This window comes from Microcaecilia unicolor, chromosome 3, assembly GCF_901765095.1.
Source record: "Microcaecilia unicolor chromosome 3, aMicUni1.1, whole genome shotgun sequence".
NCBI classification, from domain to species: domain Eukaryota; kingdom Metazoa; phylum Chordata; class Amphibia; order Gymnophiona; family Siphonopidae; genus Microcaecilia; species Microcaecilia unicolor.
Genome location: NC_044033.1, coordinates 151,643,798 through 151,671,763, shown reverse-complemented (window position 1 = coordinate 151,671,763; position 27,966 = coordinate 151,643,798). Strand labels below are relative to the sequence as shown.

The 27,966-nt window shown below is 45.7% G+C and overlaps 1 protein-coding gene across 1 annotated transcript in view; it reads right to left on the bottom strand.

Moving 5' to 3' along the window:
* The window catches only part of NUP133 (nucleoporin 133), a 279,562-nt gene that overhangs the window by 110,512 nt on the left and 141,084 nt on the right, over positions 1-27,966 (bottom strand). Inside the window, exons 12-13 of the mRNA XM_030196480.1 lie at positions 10,009-10,100; positions 2,984-3,147 (exon numbers count right to left, since the gene is read on the bottom strand). Of these exons, the coding sequence (XP_030052340.1) occupies positions 2,984-3,147; positions 10,009-10,100 (256 nt within the window). The remainder of the gene's footprint in view (positions 1-2,983; positions 3,148-10,008; positions 10,101-27,966) is intronic.

The following is a 27,966-nucleotide window of genomic DNA, read 5'->3' as shown; positions in this document are numbered from 1 at the left end:
TAAACATATAGCAAAGATATCTTTTACTGGTTATAATGCCCAGTTGGCATGATACAAGGTAAAATTATGTATCATACCTGATAATTTTCTTTCCATTAATCATAGCAGATCAATCCATAGACTGGTGGGTTGTGTCCATCTACCAGCAGGTGGAGATAGAGAGCAATCCTTTTGCTTCCCTATATGTGGTCATGTGCTGCCGGAAACTACTCAGTATGGTCGATATCAAAGCTCCATCCGCAGGACTCAGAGAATTACACCCACAAAGGGACACTCTGCCCAGCCCACCACCGCCGAAGTGGGGGGGGGGGGGGGGGGAGGGAGCACACCCGCAGACGTGGGGGGAACTGGCTTATCCTGCTACCACAACCCCGGGAGGAGCTGGCTTACCCTAACACCGCCGAAGCAGGAGGGATACAAAGCTACTCTACTGCAGCACGAAACGGGAGGGAGCGCCGGCATAATTTAGTTATCAATCCAGTCACCGTCGAAACGGGGGGAGAGGAAGCAGCAGCTCACTGTAACACAAAATCGTCTCAACTCAAGGAAAAATCAATTGGAAGAACTTAAACACGAAGTCCTCCTGAACAGGAACTGAAGACGAAACTTGAACCTGAAATATAACCAGAACACAAACAATACAGATATCTGGGAGGGGCTATGGATTGATCTGCTATGATTAATGGAAAGAAAATTATCAGGTATGATACATAATTTTACCTTCCATATCATCAAGCAGATCAATCCATAGACTGGTGGGATGTACCAAAGCAGTAATCACCCAGGGCGGGACATGGAAATCCCAGAACGCAACACTGAAGCTCCAAACTGGGCCTCGCCCGAGCAGCCACATCCAAGCGGTAATGTAGTGAGAAGGTATGAGCCAACGCCCAAGTTGCCGCTCTACAAATCTCTTCCAAGGAGACAGATCTGGACTCTGCCATCGAGGCCACCTGTGCTCTAGTAGAGTGAGCCTTCAGCCGAATAGGCGGCACTTTCCCTGCAGCCACATAAGCTGCCGCAATCGTCTCCTTGACCCAACGTGCCACCGTAGGCTTAGATGCCTGCAGACCCCTACGAGGGCCTGTGAACAGCACGAACAGGTGATCCAACTTCCGGAAATCATTGGTCACTTCCAAGTATCTGATGATGACTCGTCTAACATCCAGACATTTGAGAGCAGGGTACTCCTCTGGGTAATCCTCCATATGAAAGGAGGGTAGACAAAGCTGCTAATTCACATGGACGCGAGAAACAATCTTGGGCAAGAAGAAAGGCACTGGCGAATCGACACTCCTGCCTCAGTGAATCGCAGGAACGGCTCTCTACACGAGAGCACCTGGAGCTTGGAAACTCTTCTGGCTGAAGTGATGCCACCAAAAAGACCGCTTTCAACGTCAGGTCCTTCAGCGATGCCCTCGACAAGGGCTCAAAGGGTGGCTTCTGCAAGGCCTGTAGCACCAGATTGAAATTCCACGTAGGCACTACCGAGTGCAGAGGAGGGCGCAGGTGATTAACCCTTTTAAGAAAGCGCACCACATCTGGCTGCGAAGCCAGGGAAGCACCCTTCAGTCAACCCCTGAAGCAAGCTAGAGCCGCTACCTGGACTTTCAATGAACTGAGCGACAGGCCTTTTTCCAGACCTTCTTGCAGGAACGCCAACACTGAAGTAATTGGAGCAGTGAAGGGCGATAGAGAGCCTGCCTCGCTCCATGATGCAAAGGTACGCCAAACCCTGGCATAAGTAGAGCGCTTCCTCGCTCTCAGCATAGTGGCGATGACCTTGTCCGAGAAGCCCTTCTTCCTCAGCTGCTTCCGCTCAAGAGCCAGGCCGTAAGACCAAAGGGGGAGGGATCCTTCATCATCACAGGACCCTGATACAAAAGGCCCCGCTCCGCTGGCAGCCGCAGAGGGCTGTCCACTGAAAGCCTGATTAAGTCCGCATACCAAGGACGTCTGGGCCAATCTGGACCCACCAGGACCACCCGGCCTGGGTGCTTCGCCACCCGGCCTAGAACTCTGCCCATCATTGGCCAGGGCGGGAACACGTAGAGAAGCTCCTGTACCGGCCACTGCTGGAGAACAGCATCGACTCCCAGAGATCGAGGGTCTCGTCCTCTGCTGAAGAACCGCGGCACTTGGCCGAGGACGCCAACAGATCCAAGCTCGGCTTGCCCCAGCACTTCGTGATGTCCAAGAACGCCCGAGCAGACAGCTGCCACTCTCCGGGATCCAAGGCATGGCAACTGAGAAAGTCCGCCTGGACATTCATGACTCCCGCAATGTGAGCCGCCGACAGCTGTTCCAGATTCACTTCATGGCCTCCCTGGTGAGAGGGGTGCTCCTGGTACCTCCCTGGCGATTGACATAGGCCACAGCCGTGGCATTGTCTGACAGGACCAGGACTGGTCGCAGCACCAGCACCTGGAGAAACTCTAGAAGCACCAACCGAATGGCTCGGAGTTCCAAGAGGTTGATGGACCACTTCGCCTCCGCAGGTGACCACAGTCCCTGCACTGTCCTTCCCAGGCAGTGGGCTCCCCAGCCCGTCAAGCAGGCGCCCGTCGTGACAACAATCCACTCCGGGGTCTTAAGAAGCATTCCTGCGGACAGCTTGTCTGGCCTCAGCCACTAACTCAGCGCCAACGGGAGGGGGGAGAAAAGGAGGGACCTGGAACCGCCAGGTTTCACCTGCTCACAAAGAGCCCTCATCCCCAGGTACTCAACAAAACCTAAACAAATAGGCTTGGAGACCTAGCCAGAGCTGCTGCTATGTGACCACACACCTGCTGAGATAGAGAACATACTGAGGAGTTTCCAGCAGCACATGACCACATATAGGGAGGCAAAAGGATTGCTCTCTATCTCCACCTGCTGGTAGATGGACACAACCCACCAGTCTATGGATTGATCTGCTTGATATGAATATATTTTGAAGAAACAGACTTTCACATCAGTCCTAAGCTTTTCCTGTGAATTTTACCTTCTGGTACAGATTCAGCCCAGCGAGGATCAGATGCTGGGTAGTCATCCACCAAGTCAACACTGATCTGAGTCACTGCTCTGTCCATTTCCAAGTCCGGGTTTAAATCTGCATCTGGTGTAAACAGCTCATTCACCACACACTGTGCACCAAGGACATCTCTCCTGTTGTACCACGAGGAAAACAAATACCACAGCAAAATCATATGTAACAATACAAAATGTGCATCTGGAACACAGAGCACACAGTGTCATTTGTTCCCCATTCTGGGACAAGTTATCTCCTAGAAAGAGAAGGTAGCAGTGAAAAAATAATGTAAAATGCATACCTGGTCAGGGCAAGAAATTTTCATATCCAAATGCAATAGCCGAAAATAAACATAATAATAATAATAATAATAATACAAAAAAAACCTCAACTAATATTTGCCACACTTATTAATCTTGATATTAGCAGATGGGAATAAATGGTTGGATGAGAAGAAATTTAGGGGCCCTTTTACTAAGCAGCGGAAAAGTGGAGTGGAGGAGTGGCCTAGTGGCCTAGTGGTTAGGGTGGCGGACTTTGGTCCTGGAGAACTGAGTTCGATTCCCACTTCAGGCACAGGCAGCTCCTTGTGACTCTGGGCAAGTCACTTAACCCTCCATTGCCCCATGTAAGCCGCATTGAGCCTGCCATGAGTGGGAAAGCGCGGGGTACAAATGTAACAAAAAAAAAAAAAAACCAAAGTTATTTACCTTAGCAGGTATTCTCCGAGGAGAGCCTGGGCATAAGAAATGGAAATGCAATCTACTAGCCAATTGGAAATAGTGTGTTTGCCAATAGCCACCCCCATCCTATTGGGGTCAAAGAAACAAACAGTTAGGTGGACTATCTATGGACTTTAGTCCATTCCAGACAGAAGGCTAAGGCATGCTTGCAGTGTAAGGTTTGCAGTACTCTTTCGCTAGGATAGGATGTAGTTTTGGGAAAAATGTTGTAAAAATAATTGACTGATTAAGACACTACCTTGAATAGAAACTTAGGGACCGTACAGAGAACTACCCTTGTTGTGGTAAAACTTAGTGCAAGGTGGATCAGCTACTAGAGCTTGAAGTTCACTGACCCTGCAAACTGAAGTGGCTGCTACCAAAAACACAACTTTCCAGGTCAAATATTTCCGATGACAGGAATCGTGCAGCTCAAAAGGAGCTTTTTTCAGATAGGTGAGAACAACGTTGAGATCTCATAACACAGCTGGAGGTATGACAGAGAGCTTTGTTAATAACAAACTTCGTATGACGTGAACTAGAGGCTGTACAGAGATGGACTTACCCCCTAACATGATGAAAAGCACCAATTTCACTGAGATGAAATCTTGCAGAGCTAGTTTTTAAACCAGACTCAGAGGTGCAGGAGGTATTCAAGCAGTTTTTGTACAGGACACAAGAAGGGGTCTAAGGTCTTGCCCTCACACTAGATGGCAAACCTCCTCCATTTGAAAGAATAACACCTCTTAGTCGAACCTTTTCTGCCCCAGCCCATCTTGGAGACCCGTGCTCTGCCCGTCAGGTGTTTGTTGATGCTGGTGTCCCATTGGGCATTGAAGATGGCATCAACTGATCCAGTGCTCTTCTCCAGCCCATCAGGGGAGGAAGCAACCCCCTGTGTCCAGAAGAGGACCCGTACTTTGGTGCCCTCACTAATAGTCTGGTCGAGTGTTCAGTTGTTCTGAGGAAGGTACAGACTCGGATTTCTCACGAAGACTATTTTGCTGGGTCTCATATGGACCGCTCCTGGGAGTCTGAGACAGAACCAGAGGCACTATCGGAGGAGGGACCCCTCTCCACCCCAGTAAAGGAGAATATCTCCCCCAGAGGAGCTCTCCTTTGTCAGTTTTCTGAGGGAGATGGCTCAGGCCATCTTTTTTAATTTGAAGGTTGAGCCCCCTGTAAGAAGACTATGACATTGCCTTTGCAAAGTATCCTTAAGACAGTACGAGGAACTGGGCGACCCCTCTCACTGTGCAGCCTGTGCCAAAGAAACTGGACTTATGTATAGAGTCCAGAAGGCTCTCAGATTTGAGAAGCAGCAGCTGGTCGAATCTGCTCTCAAAAGGACCAAAGTTCAAGTGCCTCATTGCCCCTAGGTAGGGATGGTCGGTCTCTGCAGTCTTTTGGGAAGAAGGTTTTGTAGGACTTGATGCTTATCTCCCATATCCAGTCCTACATGAGCCTCTACTTTGAAGAACTTGGTGCACAGGATGGCGGAGTTTGCAGACACTCTACCTTCAGAGAAAGCCACTGAACTCCACCAGATAGTAGCCAGGCAGAAAGATTGTTGAAAGCACATAGCTCAGGCAACCTATGATGTTTCCGCATTGGGAATTGAAATGCATAGACTCTCATAGCTGCCTGTCTCAGACCTAGAACCAACAGTTCAAGAGAATCTGGTTGACTTTCCTTACTGAGACAATCTTCTTGTGACAAACTGACCTCATCAGGAAAAGATCCAATACCATCAAGTCCCTGTCTCGGCCCACTCTTTCTGTGGCCTCCACTTCTCGTAGGTTTTTGGGCAGTTATTGAAAGGGTTCTTACTACTATGAAAGACATAGGTTCACTTCCTTGACTCGCCCTCCCCAGCAATCCCAGTCTCCTTGCTCCCCATCCTCAGAAGTCCCAGTCTCCCTGCTCCCCATCCTTGGCAGCAGTGAGCCCAAAAGTCCAAACAAGCTCCTCAGTGTAAGCGAGGTATGAATTTTTGAGTAGCTCCAACAGAACATGGCCACTGTAAAAGTGCCTAACCGGAGGGAGGCTGAATTTTTTCCAAGCAACATAGTAGATGATGGCAGATAAAGAAAGACCTGTACAATCCATACAGTCTCCCAACAAGGTAAACTCATAGCATAAGGTATGATGTGGTACTACATATGTATACTTGATCTTGATTTGTTCTTGCCATTTTCAGGACACAGACCATGGAATTCTGCCTGGCACTGGCCTCGTTCTCCAACTACTAAAGTTGTCACAGAAGCCCCACTCCAGCCCATCCAAATCGGTCTAGCCATGATCAGGACACAAACCATAGAATTCTGCCCAAGGGCTTTGTTTCCCAATTACTGATGTTGCCATCTAATTACCGCTAAGCTTGTTTGGTTCCGTGCATTCTATACAGGATTATTTTGTGTTTATCCCATACGTTTTTGAATTCCGTTACCTTTGTAACCTCAGACCAGTGAGTTCTTCTTCAAATAGTCCAGGAGGGTTATACACTTTATTGGCGCCATCCTTCTCCAAACTGCCCATCAAGAACATCAAAACTCAGTTCTTCATCAGGTAGTGTCTATAGAGGAGCTCTCTTCCTTTCTAAAGGGGGGGAGGGGCATTGTCCTATCCTAGACCTAAGAGCTTTGATGGAGGAAAACAACTGGTTATGCTCTTTGGACTTTTATATCAACATCCAGATACCATTTGGGCTTATGTCCACTCCCAGAGTATTCACAAAATGTCTTGCAGTAATTGCAGCATTGCTATGCATACTGGGAGTGCATGTGTTTCCCTATCTAGATGATTGGCTGGTTTCTGCCATAATAATTTGGTTTCTGCCATAATAGATTTATTTGAGGTTCATATAAAAGTGAAGAGTCTAAAATCACTCCCAAGATCTTAGATTCAAACTCAATAGATAAAACTCTATCGTTAGATAAAATCAATGAAGAATGTATAACTAACCCTGTCTTCTTAAACCAAAGAGACTTCATTTTACTGGGATTCAATTTCAGCTTATTAGCCAAGGCCCAATCCTGAATTCTATTCATACCAGACAACTCAGTGTTAGTAAGATCGGAAGGCTTAGCCGTAACTGGAAGCAGCAGCAGCAGAATATTGTCAGCATAAGAGAAGAGCAATTTCTCTGGGCCCAAATCAACCTTTCCCAATGATGACACTAAAAAAATGTAAAACTACAGGAAACAAAGGGGTCCCTTGAGGGATCCCACAACCTAGGAGCCAGGATTTAGAAGATATCTTATCATGCCTTACACAATAGTTACAATTGCCAAGAAAGTATTAAAACCACTTAAGAACATTGCCTGAAATACCAATTCCTATACACTCCTACCACTTGTACACTAGCCTCTACTTGGAGTCTTTGCTAAATAGTACACTCAAACTTGCGGACTTAGGAGCTGACCAAAAATTTTACCAGTTAGTCAACAAGCAGATGGCGTGTAGGACATATCTAGCCGGGGGCATGTACAATACTTTTGATGTTGCATCGAAACTCTCCAGCATGGGTGTGGGAATGCGCAGACTCTCATTGCCGTGTGTTTGTGCCCTAGATCTAGCATTTCAGGAGAGGTTAGTTGAAGTGCAGTACCGAGGGGACAATTTTTTTGTGGATAAGGTGGAAGAGGTTGCTTATTGTATCAAGAAGCATACAGACACCATCCACACTTTACCTCTGCACCCTCCACCTGCTACATCTTCCACTAGAAGATTTTTGAGTGGGCCTAGGCGGCGAACTAATTATTCTCAAAGGCGTAGGTTTCCGCCGCCTCCTCGCTCCACCCAAGTGTCCCAGGCCTCGCCATCCCCGAGCCTGAAGCCCCAACAGGCTCTCCAGTCAAAGCAGGGAACAGGCTTTTGACTGGCTCTTGTAGAGCATAGTGGCACTCCAAGTTACCGTCCGGGATGGCCTACCGGTAGGGGAAGGCTACATTTTTATCATCATAGGTAACCTCCGACTGGTGGGGTCTTCAAATAGTCTGTTGTGGTTACGCCCTTGATTGGCGTCAGAGACCACCAAATTGCCCACCCAGAACATCTTCTCTCAGCTCAAGCAGGTAGAGGAAATCTCCACTCCTCTACTGGCCAGTGAGGTTGAATCCATGCCACCGAAGGAAGACGGGAAAGGATTCTATTCCAGGTAGTTCCTTGTGCCCAAGAAAACTGGATGATTCCGTCCCATCCTAGACGTAAGGGCCCGGAACAAGTTTATGGTCAAAGAAAAGTTTAGGATGATTTCACTGGTCACCCTTCTACCCATGATTCGTGCAAACGATTGACTATGTTTTCTGGACTTAAAGAATGTCGGGCCCAGTGGGGAAGCAGTGATGCCACCATCTATATGGAAACTGCAACTATTTCAGCTATACTCAAATTATTATCGTCCTCCTGAAGACACTATATCAGCGAAATATGACTCATGTAGAGGACTAAAGAGGGCAAACTGTCTTTACTGTGACTAAACCCTATGTGGAGCAAGATATTGGACAAAGAAATTTTCACTGTATTCACAGTATCACAGCGTTACACATTGACCGGGACAGTCTACAGCATCCTGCTCATATTTTGGATTGGAACAAGCAAGTCCATCACCTTTATAAGCAAAATGAATAAGCTAAGTGTGATTTTTCATCTGTATATTGTGACTTTGCTAAGCAAGGTAATCAATTTGATAGGGAGGATGGTTAGGGTTTCTTGTACTATGATGGCAGGATGGTGACATTACAAACTTTGACTCTTGACTACGGTCATGTGTAATGCGCCGAACACTGATCACAATTCACATTATTTAATTAAAATAAGAACATTTACAAACAAATGGTATAGAATAATTAGAGGTTTCTTTTAGAGATTATGATTTTCAAAATTTGGACACCAAAAATTTATATAAACCCAGGTTATTCTAATTTAGGAAACAAAAGTTAAAATTTAATGCCAAGAAGTGTAGAGTGATGCATTTGGGGTGCAGAAACCCAAAAGAGAGATACCGAGTAGGAGGAGAGAGGTTAGTAAGCTCGACTGAGAGAGACCTTGGGGTGTTGGTGTCCGAGGATCTGAAGGTGAAGAAACAATGTGACAAGGTGACAGCCGTAGCCAGAAGGATGCTAGGCTGCATAGAGAGGGGTATAACCAGCAGAAGAAAGGAGGTGTTGATGCCCCTCTACAAGTCCTTGGTGAGGCCCCACTTATTGTATTCAGTTTTGGAGGCCATATCTTGCTAAAGACGTAAAAAGACTGGAAGCGGTGCAAAGAAAAGCTACAAAAATGGTATGGGATTTGCACTGCAAGCCATACAAGGAGAGACTTGCAGACCTGAACATGTATAACTTGGAGGAAAGAAGAAACAGGGGTGACATGATACAGACTTTCAAATATTTGAAAGGTATTAATCCACAAACAAACCTTGTCTGGAGAAGGGAAGCTGGTAGAACTAGAGGACATGAATTGAGGCTGAAGGGGGGCAGACTCAGGAGTAATAACAGGAAGTCTTTCTTTACGGAGAGGGTGGTGCATACGTTGAATGCTCTCCCACGGGAGGTGGTGGAGATGAAATCTGTAATGGAATTCAAACGTGTGGGATAAACAGAAAGGAATCCTGTTTAGAAGGAATGGATCTACGGAATCTTAGCGGAGATTGGGTAGTGATGCCGGTAACTCGAGAGTAAAACCAGTGCTGGGCGGACTTCAACAGTCTGTGCCCTGATCGTAGTTGAATAGATATGGATGAGCTGGAGTGTAAATTTTAAGGGGCTTCAGCGTTAGCTTCAGAACTTTTAGTAGAGGAACAGAGCTGAGCAGACTTTTACGATCTGTGTCCTGAGAAAGGCAGGGACAAATCAAACTCAGGTATACACATAAAGTATCACATACCATGTAAAATGAGTTTATCTCGTTAGGCAGACTGGATGGGCCATTCAGGTCTTTATCTGCCGCCATTTACTATGTTACTATGTAAATAAGATGTCCACTATATTCCTATGGGTGCCTTATTTAGCATGCCGTAAATCTGTTAGTACACCTTAGTAAAAGGACCCCCAAGTAAAGTAAGTAAAAAAACTGCCCTATCTAGGTTCCCTAAGAGTCTTTTAGGTCTTTTCTTTTAAAAGCAAAGGAGGTCTCATGATGAGAAAGGAATACATTACTGACTCAGGATAGATACTGATCTCTGTCTGGATACTCTGAAAACACAATAAAGTGAAAAAAACTCAATGAAAAGCCCAATTTGAAGGCCTTTTCTGTTATGACAGATGTATTTACCTGCAATAGCGTAAAAAGGCAGATTTTAACAACTTGGTCTTGTCATCTTGGGCTATTGTCTCCATCCTTGCAGCAGCTTCTAATAAAGAACCCTGAAATTTATAATAGACAATATATGAAAAGAACACAAACCTGATATGAACATTAAGAAAATTACTGTGTGTGAATTGTCTTTTCAGTAACCTTGATGATGGGTATCCTCTAATTCAGCAATGTAATAAATCAGAATTACAAATCAGAAGGTTACAGAAGTACAAGTACCTCAGTTCAAGCTCCTCTCTAAGTCTGCTTCTCTCCAGTCTGAGCATTCCTTCAACATAATAGACTGATAATGAAACAAAATACAGAGAATGCACAAATAGTGCATTCTCTCATAACTATTTGTTTTAAAACATAAAAAAGGGGGTTGACAAATGAAGATACATTTTCTGTCTCAACACCATGCAAGTTCATTTTCAGGCACATAAAAAGAACAAGAAATGATTATGCTAAATATACAGGATAGGCCATTCCTGATACTCTGGAGTTAAAAAGACTGGAAACCAACAGGTAAGGCAATGTCTCTTCTACAAGTGCAAACCCAGAGAACATTACACAGAAGAGATGGCCCACCCCAGCAGTTCTCTCATCTTGTCCAGCCTGAACTTAAGGCGCCCTCTTCCTTGCAGCTGACCCTCTTACTGTGGGGTCCCTACAGCCTAGCAGCTGTACTTTCCAGAGATGTGGATATTGTGCAAAGAGCACGCTAGTTGCACTCTTTCAAAGTACCACAGCAGAAAGCAGCTTCTAATGACCACCAATGAAACAGAACTGACAGATGCTACCAGTTCCCAAACATATTTTGTATGTAGTGCAATAGACTGACTACACTTAGCATACCGCAACAGTATTTCATTTGGATTTCAGATTTATTTACCAGCCTCTTTTCAAATTTGAGCTGAAGGCAAGGTACCATAGTCATTGACTTACACAAGCAGACTCACAATCTACGTTTGTCGCTGAGACAATGGAGGATTAAGTGACTTGTCCAATGTCACAAGGAAAGTCAATGAGAGAAGTGGGAGTTTAGAAGATTAAGAGGAATAATGTTTTGAAATTAATATTTGCTTGCTTTCCCCCTTTCCGTGCAGCATGTCTTGTACATGAAGTGATAATCATGCAGTAAGTGTACTGACAAAGAGGGAGGCATGATATACTAATTCAGGACGTCTACTGTAGAAAGTGCAGAGTCAAGAGTTGGCAGTGTGGAGAAAGTCAGAGAAAAGAATGACTTACTTGATGACGAGAGTTCAGGAGAAAGAGTGTAGGAAAAGAGCTGAAATAGTGAGGCACTATATAAAACAAATGCTCTTGTAGACAAGTACAAAAATAAAAAGTTTGAATTATATGCAGAAGTGAATAGGAAGCAATGCAAGGACTTAAGAGGTGTAGGGGAAAGGTGAATGAAAAATTGTGCAGCTAAATTTTAAATAGACTGTAGTGGAGATGGTTGGTTCATTAGGAGGCCTATGAACAGCAAGTTGCAATAGTCTAAATGGGAAGAACGTCTTGGTAGTATGTTCAGAAAGGGATAGATTTTGGTGATGTTTTAGAAAACACTAATGACATTTTTAGCAGTGTTTTGGATATGCACAGTAAAGAGAAGAAAGGAGTCGAAGATGACCCAAGGTAACAGAATAAAGGGACTGGAGTATATAGCGAATGCTACATACCTGTAGAAGGTATTCTCCGAGGACAGCAGGCTGATTGTTCTCACTGATGGGTGACGTCCACGACAGCCCCTCCAATCGGAATCTTCACTAGCAAAAGCCTTTGCTAGCCCTCGCGCGCTGATGCGCACCGCGCATGCGCGGCCATCTTCCCACCCGAAACCAGCTCGTGCCGGCCAGTCTCATATGTAGAAAGACAAAGACTAGGGAAGACACAACTCCAAAGGGGAGGCGGGCGGGTTTGTGAGAACAATCAGCCTGCTGTCCTCGGAGAATACCTTCTACAGGTATGTAGCATTCGCTTTCTCAGAGGACAAGCAGGCTGCTTGTTCTCACTGATGGGGTATCCCTAGCCCCCAGGCTCACTCTAAACAACAACCATGGTCAATTGGGCCTCGCAACGGCGAGGACATAACTGAGATTGACCTAAAAAATTTACCAACTAACTGAGCGTGCAGCCTGGAACAGAACAAACATGGGCCTAGGGGGGTGGAGTTGGATTCTAAACCCCGAACAGATTCTGAAGCACTGACTGCCCGAACCGACTGTCGCGTCGGGTATCCTGCTGCAGGCAGTAATGAGATGTGAATGTGTGGACAGATGACCACGTCGCAGCTTTGCAAATCTCTTCAATAGTGGCTGACTTCAAGTGGGCTACCGACGCTGCCATGGCTCTAACATTATGAGCCGTGACATGACCCTCAAGAGCCAGCCCAGCCTGGGCGTAAGTGAAGGAAATGCAATCTGCTAGCCAAATGGATATGGTGCGTTTTCCTACAGCCACTCCCCTCCTGTTGGGATCAAAAGAAACAAACAATTGGGCGGACTGTCTGTTGGGCTGTGTCCGCTCCAGATAGAAGGCCAATGCTCTCTTGCAGTCCAATGTGTGCAGCTGACGTTCAGCAGGGCAGGAATGAGGACGGGGAAAGAATGTTGGCAAGACAACTGACTGGTTCAGATGGAACTCCGACACAACCTTTGGCAAGAACTTAGGGTGAGTGCGGAGGACTACTCTGTTATGATGAAATTTGGTGTAAGGGGCCTGGGCTACTAGGGCCTGAAGCTCACTGACTCTACGAGCTGAAGTAACTGCCACCAAGAAAATGACCTTCCAGGTCAAGTACTTCAGATGGCAGGAATTCAGTGGCTCAAAAGGAGGTTTCATCAGCTGGGTGAGAACGACATTGAGATCCCATGACACTGTCGGAGGCTTGACAGGGGGCTTTGACAAAAGCAAACCTCTCATGAAGCGAACAACTAAAGGATGTCCTGAGATCGGCTTACCTTCCACACGGTAATGGTATGCACTAATCGCACTAAGGTGAATCCTCACTGAGTTGGTCTTGAGGCCAGACTCAGACAAGTGCAGAAGGTATTCAAGCAGGGTCTGTGTAGGACAAGAACGAGGATCTAGGGCCTTGCTGTCACACCAGACGGCAAACCTCCTCCATAGAAAGAAGTAACTCCTCTTAATGGAATCTTTCCTGGAAGCAAGCAAGATGCGGGAGACACCCTCTGACAGACCCAAAGAGGCAAAGTCTATGCTCTCAACGTCCAGGCCGTGAGAGCCAGGGACCGGAGGTTGGGATGCAGAAGCGTCCCTTCGTCCTGCGTGATGAGGGTCGGAAAACACTCCAATCTCCACGGTTCTTCGGAGGACAACTCCAGAAGAAGAGGGAACCAGATCTGACGCGGCCAAAAAGGAGCAATCAGAATCATGGTGCCTCGGTCTTGCTTGAGTTTCAACAAAGTCTTCCCCACCAGAGGTATGGGAGGATAAGCATACAGCAGACCCTCCCCCCAGTCCAGGAGGAAGGCATCCGATGCCAGTCTGCCGTGGGCCTGAAGCCTGGAACAGAACTGAGGGACTTTGTGGTTGGCTCGAGATGCGAAGAGATCTAGCAAGGGGGTGCCCCACACCTGGAAGATCTGTCGCACTACACGGGAATTGAGCAACCACTCGTGAGGTTGCATAATCCTGCTCAACCTGTCGGCCAGACTGTTGTTTACGCCTGCCAAATATGTGGCTTGGAGCACCATGCCGTGACGGCGAGCCCAGAGCCACATGCTGACGGCTTCCTGACACAGGGGGCGAGATCTGGTGCCCCCCTGCTTGTTGACGTAGTACATGGCAACCTGGTTGTCTGTCTGAATTTGGATAATTTGGTGGGACAGCCGATCTCTGAAAGCCTTCAGAGCGTTCCAGATCGCTCGCAACTCCAGAAGATTGATCTGCAGATCGCGTTCCTGGAGGGACCAGCTTCCTTGGGTGTGAAGCCCATCGACATGAGCTCCCCATCCCAGGAGAGACACATCCGTGGTCAGCACTTTTTGTGGCTGAGGAATTTGGAAAGGACGTCCCAGAGTCAAATTGGACCAAATCGTCCACCAATACAGGGATTTGAGAAAACTCGTGGACAGGTGGATCACGTCTTCTAGATCCCCAGCAGCCTGAAACCACTGGGAAGCTAGGGTCCATTGAGCAGATCTCATGTGAAGGCGGGCCATGGGAGTCACATGGACTGTGGAGGCCATGTGGCCCAGCAATCTCAACATCTGCCGAGCTGTGATCTGCTGTGACGCTCGCACCCGCGAGACGAGGGACAACAAGTTGTTGGCCCTCGCCTCTGGGAGATAGGCGCAAGCCGTCCGAGAATCCAGCAGAGCTCCTATGAATTCGAGTTTCTGCACTGGGAGAAGATGGGACTTTGGATAATTTATCACAAACCCCAGTAGCTCCAGGAGGCGAATAGTCATCTGCATGGACTGCAGGGCTCCTGCCTCGGATGTGTCCTTCACCAGCCAATCGTCGAGATATGGGAACACGTGCACCCCCAGCCTGCGAAGTGCCGCTGCTACTACAGCCAAGCACTTTGTGAACACTCTGGGCGCAGAGGCGAGCCCAAAGGGTAGCACACAGTACTGGAAGTGACGTGTGCCCAGCTGAAATCGCAGATACTGTCTGTGAGCTGGCAGTATCGGGATGTGAGTGTAGGCGTCCTTCAAGTCCAGAGAGCATAGCCAATCGTTTTCCTGAATCATGGGAAGAAGGGTGCCCAGGGAAAGCATCCTGAACTTTTCTTTGACCAGATGTTTGTTCAGGGCCCTTAGGTCTAGGATGGGACGCATCCCCCCTGTTTTCTTTTCCACAAGGAAGTACCTGGAATAGAATCCCAGCCCTTCTTGCCCAGATGGCACGGGCTCGACCGCATTGGCGCTGAGAAGGGCGGAGAGTTCCTCTGCAAGTACCTGCTTGTGCTGGAAGCTGTAAGACTGAGCTCCCGGAGGACAATTTGGAGGTTTTGAGGCCAAATTGAGGGTGTATCCTTGCCGGACTATTTGGAGAACCCACTGATCGGAGGTTATGAGAGGCCACCTTTGGTGAAAAGCTTTCAACCTCCCTCCGACTGGCAGGTCGCCCGGCACTGACACTTGGATCTCGGCTATGCTCTGCTGGAGCCAGTCAAAAGCTCGTCCCTTGCTTTTGCTGGGGAGCCGAGGGGCCTTGCAGAGGCGCACGCTGCTGACGAGAGCGAGCGCGCTGGGGCTTAGCCTGGGCCGCAGGCTGTCGAGAAGGAGGATTGTACCTACGCTTACCAGAAGAGTAGGGAACAGTCTTCCTTCCCCCGAAAAATCTTCTACCTGTAGAGGTAGAGGCTAAAGGCTGCCGGCGGGAGAACTTGTCGAATGCGGTGTCCCGCTGGTGGAGCTGCTCTACCACCTGCTCGACTTTTTCTCCAAAAATGTTATCCGCACGGCAAGGCGAGTCCGCAATCCGCTGCTGGATTCTATTCTCCAGGTCGGAGGCACGCAGCCATGAGAGTCTGCGCATCACCACACCTTGAGCAGCGGCCCTGGACGCAACATCAAAGGTGTCATACACCCCTCTGGCCAGGAATTTTCTGCACGCCTTCAGCTGCCTGACCACCTCCTGAAATGGCTTGGCTTGCTCAGGGGGGAGCGCATCCACCAAGCCCGCCAACTGCCGCACATTGTTCCGCATGTGTATGCTCGTGTAGAGCTGGTAAGACTGAATTTTGGCCACGAGCATAGAAGAATGGTAGGCCTTCCTCCCAAAGGAGTACAAGGTTCTAGAGTCCTTGCCCGGGGGCGCCGAAGCATGCTCCCTAGAACTCTTGGCCTTCTTTAGGGCCAAATCCACAATTCCAGAATCGTGAGGCAACTGAGTGCGCATCAGCTCTGGGTCCCCATGGATCCGGTACTGGGACTCAATCTTCTTGGGAATGTGGGGGTTAGTTAAAGGCTTGGTCCAGTTCGCCAGCAATGTCTTTTTTAGGACATGATGCATGGGTACTGTGGACGCTTCCTCAGGTGGAGAAGGATAGTCCAGGAGCTCAAACATTTCAGCCCTGGGCTCGTCCTCCACAACCACCGGGAAGGGGATGGCCGTAGACATCTCCCGGACAAAGGAAGCGAAAGACAGACTCTCGGGAGGAGAAAGCTGTCTTTCAGGAGAGGGAGTGGGATCGGAAGGAAGACCCTCAGACTCCTCGTCAGAGAAATATCTGATGTCTCCTTCGCCTTCCCACGAGGCCTCACCCTCGGTGTCAGACACAAGTTCACGAACCTGTGTCTGCAACCGTGCCCGGCTCGACTCCTTGGAACCACGGCCACGGTGGGGGCGTCGAGAGGTAGACTCCCTCACCCGCACCGGCGAAGCTCCCTCCGCCGACGTAGTCGGGGAGCCTTCCTGGGAGGCGACCGCAGTCGGTACCGCACGCGGCACCGACGCCGGAGACCTCACCCCGGGCGATGGACCAGCCGGTGCCACGCTCGACGGTACCGGTGGCGCAAGCACCCCCGGTACCGGAGGGGTAGGGCGCAACAGCTCTCCCAGGATCTCTGGGAGAACGGCCCGGGGGTTCTCGTTCAGAGCGGCTGCAGAAAAAGGCATGGAGGTCGATGCAGGCGTCGATGTCAGAGTCTGTTCCGGGCATGGAGGCTGTTCCGGGCTGTCCAGAGTGGAGCGCATCGACACCTCTTGGACAGAGGGTGAGCGGTCCTCTCGGTGCCGATGCCTGCTGGGTGCCGACTCCCTCGGCGACCCAGAGCTCTCGGTGCCGACACGGGAAGGGGACCGGTGTCGATGCTTCTTCGACTTCTTGCGAAGCATGTCACCGGAGCTTCCCGGCACCGACGAGGAGGACGTAGAATCCAGCCGTCTCTTCCTCGGGGCCGAGGCCGAAGAAGGTCGGTCTCGGGGGGCTGTACCGCAGGAGCCCTCAGGGTAGGGGGAGACCCACCCGAAGGCTCACCGCCACCAGCAGGGGAATGGACAGCCCTCACCTGCACTCCAGACGAAGCACCACCGTCCGACGACATCAGCAGACGAGGTCCCGGTACCACCGACGTCGATACAGTCGTCCGATGTCTCAGCGCCGATGCAGAGGGCCGATGCCTTGATGCACTGGCAGCCGAGGATGAAGGTCTGGACGCTGAAGACGTCGATGCACTCGATACCCCCGGTGCCGATGCCGACGAAGAGCCCGAGAACAAAATGTTCCACTGGGCTAACCTCGCTACCTGAGTCCGCTTTTGTAAAAGGGAACACAGACTACAGGCCTGAGGGCGGTGCCCAGCCCCCAGACACTGAAGACACGACGCGTGCCTGTCAGTGAGCGAGATTACCCGGGCGCACTGGGTGCACTTCTTGAAGCCGCTGGAAGGCTTCGATGTCATGGGCGGAAAAATCACGCCGGCGAGATCAAAACTCGAAATGACGAAAATTGGCACCACAAAAATAGGGAGAAGAAAATTTCGACCGAGGCCTAACTGAGGCCTACCCCGACGACGAAAGAAAACTTACCGGGGCGAAAAGCTCGAAATACGGGAAGGAAAAAAACCAAACAGGCTCTTCCCGAACACTTTTTAAACTTTTTGAGAAGAAACGAGTCGAAAACGACGCGCGAGGTCAACTTTCCGGGGCACGAACGGCGAAACACGACCGTACCGTCGCGAACAAAAGAAGACTGGCCGGCACGAGCCGGTTTTGGACGGGAAGACGGCCGCGCATGCGCGGTGCGCATCGGCGCGCGAGGGCTAGCAAAGGCTTTTGCTAGTGAAGATTCCGATTGGAGGGGCTGCCGTGGACGTCACCCATCAGTGAGAACAAGCAGCCTGCTTGTCCTCGGAGAAAATAATGTTATACACAGAAACAAAAAAAGGGGAAGAAATCAAGAGCATTCATGGGGAAGGTAAGAATGTGTCTTGGCCATATTGGGTGTAACTCTACAGTCTTTTTAATACATTACCAATGTACAATAAAGGAGTTTTATAAAATGCCAACTACCTTAAAGCACCAACTTTGCTAGTAGTTGTAGCTCGGAGGGCAGTCTGAGCAGGGTTTGCAAATATCTGCATTGATCACAAAATACTTTCATCAATGCGCATAGTTGGCAGACTAATACAATGCCCCCCACCTTAGTCCTGTCATCTGTAGCAATCCATCCATTGTATGTGATGGTACTGTCTCCTGACATCAAGGTGTGATGTATCACTGGTTCGTAACCTTTATCTTGTCTTCCTCTCTTCAGTAGTCCCTTATCCCTATGTGCCCTGCCTGTCCTACCCTTATCCCTTATTTGTCCTGTCTGCCCTGATTTAGATTGTAAGCTCTTTTGAGCAGGGACTGTCTTTTCTTCATGTTCAATTGTGTTCAATTGTGAAGCGTTGCGTACGACTGGTAGAGCTATAGAAATGATTTGTAGTAGTAGTAGTAGACGTATAGTTCCTCTCATCAGCTCTTGATCAACAGACAACAGTAAACCAAAAATACATGGCTTCCTATGGTCCAATGCTCCACCTTTCCATTTGCAGAAAACTCGCAATATTAACTGATTCCTATATACAGTGGTGGAAATAAGTATTTGATCCCTTGCTGATTTTGTAAGTTTGCCCACTGACAAAGACATGAGCAGCCCATAATTGAAGGGTAGGTTATTGGTAACAGTGAGAGATAGCACATCACAAATTAAATCCGGAAAATCACATTGTGGAAAGTATATGAATTTATTTGCATTCTGCAGAGGGAAATAAGTATTTAATCCCTCTGGCAAACAAGACCTAATACTTGGTGGCAAAACCCTTGTTGGCAAGCACAGCGGTCAGACGTCTTCTGTAGTTGATGATGAGGTTTGCACACATGTCAGGAGGAATTTTGGTCCACTCCTCTTTGCAGATCATCTCTAAATCATTAAGAGTTCTGGGCTGTCGCTTGGAAACTCGCAGCTTCAGCTCCCTCCATAAGTTTTCAATGGGATTAAGGTCTGGTGACTGGCTAGGCCACTCCATGACCCTAATGTGCTTCTTCCTGAGCCACTCCTTTGTTGCCTTGGCTGTATGTTTTGGGTCATTGTCGTGCTGGAAGACCCAGCCACGACCCATTTTTAAGGCCCTGTCGGAGGGAAGGAGGTTGTCACTCAGAATTGTACGGTACATGGCCCCATCCATTCTCCCATTGATGCGGTGAAGTAGTCCTGTGCCCTTAGCAGAGAAACACCCCCAAAACATAACATTTCCACCTCCATGCTTGACAGTGGGGACGGTGTTCTTTGGGTCATAGGCAGCATTTCTCTTCCTCCAAACACGGCGAGTTGAGTTCATGCCAAAGAGCTCAATTTTTGTCTCATCTGACCACAGCACCTTCTCCCAATCACTCTCGGCATCATCCAGGTGTTCACTGGCAAACTTCAGACGGGCCGTCACATGTGCCTTCCGGAGCAGGGGGACCTTGCGGGCACTGCAGGATTGCAATCCGTTATGTCGTAATGTGTTACCAATGGTTTTCGTGGTGACAGTGGTCCCAGCTGCCTTGAGATCATTGACAAGTTCCCCCCTTGTAGTTGTAGGCTGATTTCTAACCTTCCTCATGATCAAGGATACCCCACGAGGTGAGATTTTGCGTGGAGCCCCAGATCTTTGTCGATTGACAGTCATTTTGTACTTCTTCCATTTTCTTACTATGGCACCAACAGTTGTCTCCTTCTCGCCCAGCGTCTTACTGATGGTTTTGTAGCCCATTCCAGCCTTGTGCAGGTGTATGATCTTGTCCCTGACATCCTTAGACAGCTCCTTGCTCTTGGCCATTTTGTAGAGGTTAGAGTCTGACTGATTCACTGAGTCTGTGGACAGGTGTCTTTCATACAGGTGACCATTGCCGACAGCTGTCTGTCATGCAGGTAACGAGTTGATTTGGAGCATCTACCTGGTCTGTAGGGGCCAGATCTCTTACTGGTTGGTGGGGGATCAAATACTTATTTCCCTCTGCAGAATGCAAATAAATTCATATACTTTCCACAATGTGATTTTCCGGATTTAATTTGTGATGTGCTATCTCTCACTGTTACCAATAACCTACCCTTCAATTATGGGCTGCTCATGTCTTTGTCAGTGGGCAAACTTACAAAATCAGCAAGGGATCAAATACTTATTTCCACCACTGTACATCCAATGATGAAGTTAATCAAGTTGTAAAATTCAAAATTTCAATACCCACAGACGTTTTGTATTACCCACTGAGGCACATTAATCCTAAACTGTAGCAAACTTCCAGTGATAGCTACCAGCACAGTGACTTCACTATGTTTCAGTAACCTTTGAGGTACTTCTCTCATGAAAGAGCTGCTCCACTTCTTGAACCACTGACAGGTGTGGGCCTTCCACTTATAAGTGCAACATGGCAGAATACACAAGCACAGATTTAATGTTTTTCTGATTCAACTGTGTACAAATTGGATGGAATGCTAGCAATTCAAAGAAATCTTAACTGATTAATCTTGAAAGAGAAGAACCTTCTTGTTATCATAACGCAGCTCATTCTTTTTTGACTTACATTCTGCATGTATCACAAAAACCTGGTTAGAACAATCCATGGCCTGCCATTCACTGATCCTCAGCGGCCTAATCAGTGAGCTCTCTCCATAGGGAAAACACCACATTGCAATGGCAGGACCAGTTCCTGAGATAACCATTTTTCCAAGAAGCCCACCAGCTCCTGCTCTGCCAAGGTCTCAGGAAAGCCCACTAGCCTTAAATTATGCCTATGTCATTGATTTTCTAAATCATTCATTTTTTCCATGCAGTCTTCTAACTGCTTGACCAGTGTTTCCAAGAGGGTCTGAGCTTGCTACATGGCAAATTCAGCATGAGAAATGCACTGTTCGCACTCCTGCATATGGCCACCAAGCACCACTGATTTGTGCCATAACTTGCAGATGCATCATTATACCATCCTCCCCTGTCTCTGCCATTTTTGCCTCACTAGGCTGCAACTTCTTGTCCTTATTTGCCACCTTAGAAGACGTGGTGGATTGATTTTTCAACAAATATCCGTCTATATATGCTCCCACAGAAAGCAACAATATTATTTAACCCCAGATAGCAGACAACCATGAGATAGGATGCAAAGACAAGAGTGCTGGAGAGTGAATACTAGAAGTTTGCTTGCGCGCAGCACATCACGTGACCCAACTTGAGTAGTATTTTTATAAAATACCACTCAAACTAGCACCTACTTGGCTTCAACATTTCACGTTTATTTAATATACCACCAATTGTGAAAAAATCCAAGCCTTTTACAGATTAGAAAAGTTGAGGAGAGAGAAGGCCTTATTATATCTACCCATAAAATTAGAGTAGTAGAGCTATGACTAATGAGCATATTCCACAACACGGGACCTGCAACTGAAAAGGCTGCCACCCTTGTAAGAACATAATGCGTACTTATCAATGAGTCAGTTGCCAGTTTTTTTTTGTAGAATCAGATTTCAATCCCCTAGCAGATACAAACAACTTGATTATAGACTGAAAATACCATACACCTTTACCATACACAGTATGGTAAAGAAAATACAGGATCTTAAAATGAATCCTATATTACACAGGCAACCAATGTAGCTGCTTCAAAACAGAACTGATATGATCCCACCATGCGAGATCCATAACGACCCTCGCTGCAGCATTTTGCACTATCTGCAATACTTTGATTCTCACAGCAGATACCCCGAAGTACAAAGAATTACAGTAACCTATCCTCGATATCACCATACTTTGTACAACAGAGCAAAAAATCTGAAAAAGCTAACACTGCTTCAAAAGAGATAAACATAATTGGGCAAATGATGTACAAATCACATGATTAATCTGAGATTCCATAGTAAGATGTGCATCCAGTAACACCCCCAACTTCACCTCATTCTTAATCACCATCTCCACACCACACCCCTCCACTGACTGAGGCCATCTTTCATCCATCTTTCATCCCACAATCATTATCTCCGTCTTCTTCAGATTCACAGCCAAATCTATTCACCCCCATCCACTCTCAAATAGCTGTCACATATGCTGATATTTGATCTTACTATTTGACTCATACTGTGGAGCACATATCCCTAGGGGTTTTAAAGGCTTTTTATGGAGAACTGTTTTTGGCAAAAAGTGTATTCTTCTATGGTGGATAACTTTCAACATGCCCACGCTTGTCCAATGGAGGATCTATATGATTTATCATGCTACCCTAGAGCAGAGGTACTTTACTGACTTGGACTCTGTGCAGGGTCAAGTCTTTTGTTGCATCTGGGAACCTTTTTGGAATTCCTTCACCCATGTAGCCCGCAGTAGACTGGTCAACATGTAAAACTCTTTTTTTGTTTTGGGGGTGGGGGATTGTTCTTTTTTTCTGTTTGGGGGTGTAAACTTGAAAAACAGGCTTCTTATGGTTCAGGTTTGCTCTTACTAGTTCTGTATGATTATCATGTGCAGTTTTCATACTATTTGCTGTTATTTTATTGTTGGATGACGTTTCTTTGTTTCTTATGGACTGCTTCTAGAGCCCTAATAAAAATTGTTTAAAATAAATAAATAAATAAATAAATGTTAATGCTTTAAATCGCATTAAAAACATGCAAAGGGGGAGATTCTATATATGGCGCCTACAAAAAAAAAAAAAAAAAAAAAAAATCGGAGCTGAAATCAGTGCCAACTAAGCTTATTCTATAAGCAGTGCCAAGATTTAGGTGTAGTATATAGAATACACTTAGTTGATATCTCAGTGTCTAAAATGACGCACATCCATTTACATCAATAAAATCCCAGTGCGTAGATTTAGGGCACTGGGCCATATTGTATAACTACGCACATAAATTTGGCAATGCCCACGAAACACCCATTTCTCCGCCCATAACCACGCCCCTTTTGCCTGCGTGTTAGAAGTTAGCTACACTTCATTACGGAATATGCTTAGTGAGTTGTGCTCATAAATTCTAATTATTGCAAATTAGTGTTCATTATTGCTTAAGTGCTATCATCAGTGCTCATTAGCTTAACAACACTGAGGTTTACTAAGCCGTTAGCGCAGCTGGCTGTGCGCTAGTGCCAACAAAGCCCAGTCACTTTGAATGGGCTGTGTCAGAAATGATGCGCGGAAGCCATTAGCGAAGCTTAAACAGACCCCCTAAGCTTCTTAAGTTACGTGCCTGGTCATAGAATCAGCTTGGATTTCGTCACAGATCTCTACGTTCGCTATATAAAATCTGGTGCCAAATGTACAACCCTAATTTTTACATTAATTAGCATTTATGTACTAACTATTTAGATTGGTTTATGATTCAGATGTGGTTGTTTTTATCCTTAAAGTTACGTTACATATGTACATATTTTAAGTTGTCTGTTTCATTTATATTAGCGTGTTCTTTATGCCTGAATGATTATGATTATTTATACTAACATCCGTATGTTTTATTTTTTTTCTAGTTCTGTATGTCCCCGACGCAGCCCTTGCATGGTTGAAACATAGTCATGTTGGGCTAATTGTTTTATTAAACGTTGTGGTGAACAAAATGACTTTCTCTTGGTGATCTGCTCCCTGTGCTTGCACCAGTATGGATATACTTGTAGATCAACTGCCTTTGTGTTTTTGGGGGACAACAACGTGGTTATGCTGAGAACAATAACCTGAATTAGCTGGGATGTTATGGTATGAAAAAACAATAGGAAAAGGGGGAATGTCAATATAGAATACTTCGCAATACAGAGAATTTTGACCATGATCTGTAAGTGATAAGGAGCCAGCATTCTGCGTGTAGATGGGGGTTGGGTGGGAGGGAAACGATCATATTTTTTTTGCACCAAAGAGCAATTTTAACAGAAGTGTTCTGGATTGGCTGTACCCTATGTGCCTGGTATAAAATTACCCTCATTAATTTAAGGGGGTGGTGGGACATGTCTTCAGCAGGTTAAGATTTGGGATTGGATTCCCAATTAAATATTTTGTGTAGGGAGATAGATCTGAATGTTGTTAGCATAAAGATAGTATTGAAAGCAATGAGAGGAGATCGGAGCAACAAGGGAATTAATATATAGAAATAAGAGGGCTTAAGGTAAAATCTGGTGAGGCTGCAGCTTACCTGCATACTGCTAACACTTCACTTATTGGTTGGATCTGGGCTGCTGCCAACCAAGAACTAGGCAAATTGGAATTAATCTGTTTCCTTCTCTAAGCTACCTTTGTGGATTCCAAAAGATACCACAACTCACACAACTTCAACTAGCTTGCCAGAGGGCGCATGTCAATAGGATTACTTCAGCTCAGTAGATTTGTTCCTCTGTTTATCACTCCACTATCTTTTCCTCCAGTGATGCTATTCTTCCTCAATCTTATTCCTGCTGCAAACCGTTGGTCTACTAAACCTGCTTCCTCATGCTTTACTTCACCAGCCATTTTGCCTTCCATCTTGTCCACTGTTCTCATCTTTCAAAATGTTGTTTCTTCTCATCAGCCACTTCCACTCTCATCACTGTTGTTAAACTTCCACTTTTCTTCTCTATATTCTACTACTGCAGCTCCTCTCAGTTAAGCATATCAATCCAAATCTAGGCCCTCTCACCCCATTTATGCAAGCATTGGCCCTCCAACCACGTCTATCAGCTTTCGCCCTCACTTTCTCATGTTCCCTATGGAATTTATGCTCTTTTCGAACAAGCTTGCCTACATTAATAGTAACATCAGTCACACTCGTTATCAATTCATAATTAAACCAACAACGCATGTGATATAAATACCTGACCCTGATATTTCTTTGCCAAAAGAAGAAAGCAGAAGTGTTCCCCTAACAACAAAAAAGAAGAGGGTAGACCAATATGGTTCCAAGGTAGGTGGTTTACTGAAGATTGACAATAAAAATGACTTGATGCAGTCCTGCATTTTGGCACAATATGTGCCTGCCTCAGGAGTCAAACAAGTTATCTCAGCCACAGATGATAAATTACAATCGTAAGGGCTAGAGCATCCGATGATACAGTATCTATTAAGGGATACAGCATCCAAAATGCTAGCAAACAGAGTGCCAAAGCATGTGGCGCTGAAACACAGGATTGCATGGAGGTGTTTTTATTGTCAATCTTTAATAAACCACCTACTCTGGAACCATATTGGTCTACCCCCTTCTTTTTTCCTGTTGCCTGATATTCCTTTGGCATTTATGGGACATAGACCGTAGAAGATCACCCAGCACTGACCTTACATTCCAACCACAGGAGTTGCCAAGAACTTGATTTTTATGCTCCTATGATCAATTGATTTTTCTAATTTTCTTTGATGATTTTGTTTAAATGTTCTTATCTCTAACTGCAGCACTGCTCATGTCAGCTTTTTTTTTTTTTTATTTTTTTTTTTTTAAGTATTTTAATATTATTTGTGAAGTTTTTAAGTTCAGATTTTGGTACTATAACTTTTTGCAGTATCTAAGGAATCTAATGTTTTTATGCATATTAATGAGATGGCTTACCAGTTCTTTTCATCGCAATTTTTATAGATTTTTTTTGTTCACCCCTTATGAACTTAGAGAGTCCATATTTCCTATTATACTTTCACTTTAAGCTGTTTAAAAGTGATTGGAAATCTTTTAAAGGTGTTCAAGTTTATTTTTAATGTTTCTACAGTTTGAGACACCTTCCGTAGTTGGAATGCATTGATGACATCATTGGAATGCACTGTCATCATTGGAACACAAAAGTCTTCAATGCGTTCCACCATTATTTTAACTTATTTTCATATTTCTAAGGACATTTTTAATGGAATTTCTTAGCAGTTTTGATAGTTGTGGATTTTTGAACATCTGTCACATTTGGAGTATTTTTTAGTCTGTAATTTTAGTGTTTTTATACTCTGTTTTAGAACTTCTTTATTTTAAAAGAGTCTCTTTTGTGACATTGGCACTATTTTATGTTTATCAGGTTCTCATTGTGTTTCTTACCCATAGTTTTTGCTTTTAAATGGTTTTAGAGAAGTTTCCGGAAGGGGGGGTTGTTTTTTTTTTTTTTTTTTTACAGTAATTATACATGCGTGACATTCCCAGACATAAAAACTAGGTTGTTGTAGCACCTGCCTCTAGGTACATGAACTTGTAAATTTTCTTCTCTTTGGAGTTTTTTTTTTCTGGTTTTTAAGATGTTCTCAGAGTAGTTTTGGATTTTTAAATATGGAGACATTTTCATTTTTTTATCAGACAATGCCTACATCATTTTACCTTGCTGGACCAGACTAGGTGAAATGTGTTGTGTAAGCCTCTCTATTTCCCATTCCCCATGATTTGGCTTTTATAGATGGTTTACTACTGAGTATAATACAAATATTTTTAAGACAGTTGTTTTTATACTGTTACTATTGGTTTTTAAATAACAACATAGTTTGTATGCGTTATTTTAAGATAAAGTTCCTCTATGTTTTTACTGTATTTTTATGTAAATGTTTTTCAGATGCTGTTTTTAAGTTAGTAAATACATAAATTTCTGCATTTTTATTTTTAGTTTAATCTGCCCCTGATGCAGCCAATATTACTGGCGAAACATGGCCATGTCCGGCACAGATGATTGTTAACCTAGGAGAATTTTACTTCATTAAAGACTGTTTTTTTTAAATATGATCTGCTTCCCTGCCTTATATTCTCCATGTTGGATTTGGCGGAATTCTTGCCTTGTTGTTTTCTTAGTTTGTCACAGCCAGAATCGCCATCTAAGAACCACTCGACACATCAACAAATGCAGTCATTTATATTTTATTTTTTTATACTATCCATTTTCTTTTAAAGATCATCTGTGTTCATCCTGCTTTTTTGAATTTCATCACTGTTTTTGTCTCCACACTCAGCCCCCCCCCCCCTTAGGTTCTAGAATAGCGGGTAAGACTAATGGAAAGAAAATCGTGTTCATCAACAAGCAGCTGGAGATAAGAGAACTGAATACTGAGCTGAGACATCTCTCTTGGCATTCAGTCCAGTTCCTCAGTATTTACGTAGACAAGCACTAAGGATAATACTCAGAACACACACAACAACCTAAAACAACTCACTAACCAAACACTAACCAGACGAGCAAATGTGTGGACCTCTCTAATTTCTGGACGACTTGTAGAGAATAAGAGATATGCAGGAAGCACCATGTAAGGTGACGGTCGTTATTTGGCCCATATCACTGCACTGACTAAACTTCTCAGAAAACTTGAGCAGGTCTCTGGAATAGTGGGAAGGACTAATGGAAAGAAAATGATCAGGTAAGACCTAATTTCTCCTTCTATTACATAGCTTCCCACTATTCCAGAACCTGTGGTATGTTTAAAAGCAATCCACAGAGTGGATGGGATCCTGGCACACCACTGTCCTGAGGAACGAAACCCCAAAACTGGCTTCCGAGCGTGTCGCAATGTCCACCCTGCAGTGCTTGGCAAAGGTATGCAGCATCGACTAGGTTGGCACCTTGCAAATATCAGCCGGAAACAGTAAAATAGCCTCTGCCCAGGATATCATTGTACACCTCATAGAATGAGCCCACAAGGCCTGATGAGCCTGCTTCCCTATAAGCAAATAAGTTGATGCGATAGTCTGCCTCAGCTATCTAGCAATTCTAGGCTTGGAAGCCATGAGGCCAACCATCTGCTTACCAAAAAGCATAAGGTCTGTCCGATCTGCAAAACTCATTCGTGATTTCCAGATATCTAATGAAGACTCTATGCACATTGAGAAGCTTTATGGAAGAATACTGAGCCTCTTCGTCCTCTCTTTGAAAGGATGGAAGCTCCACAGATTGATTGAGATGAAATGATGATACCACTTTCGGTAAGAAAAGAACCATGCATAGGGAGAACCCTGCCTCTGAAAAGCGGAGAAAGGGATCCCATCAAGAGAGCCTGAAGCTCCCGAACTCTACATACAGATGTAACAGCCACTAAGAACACTGT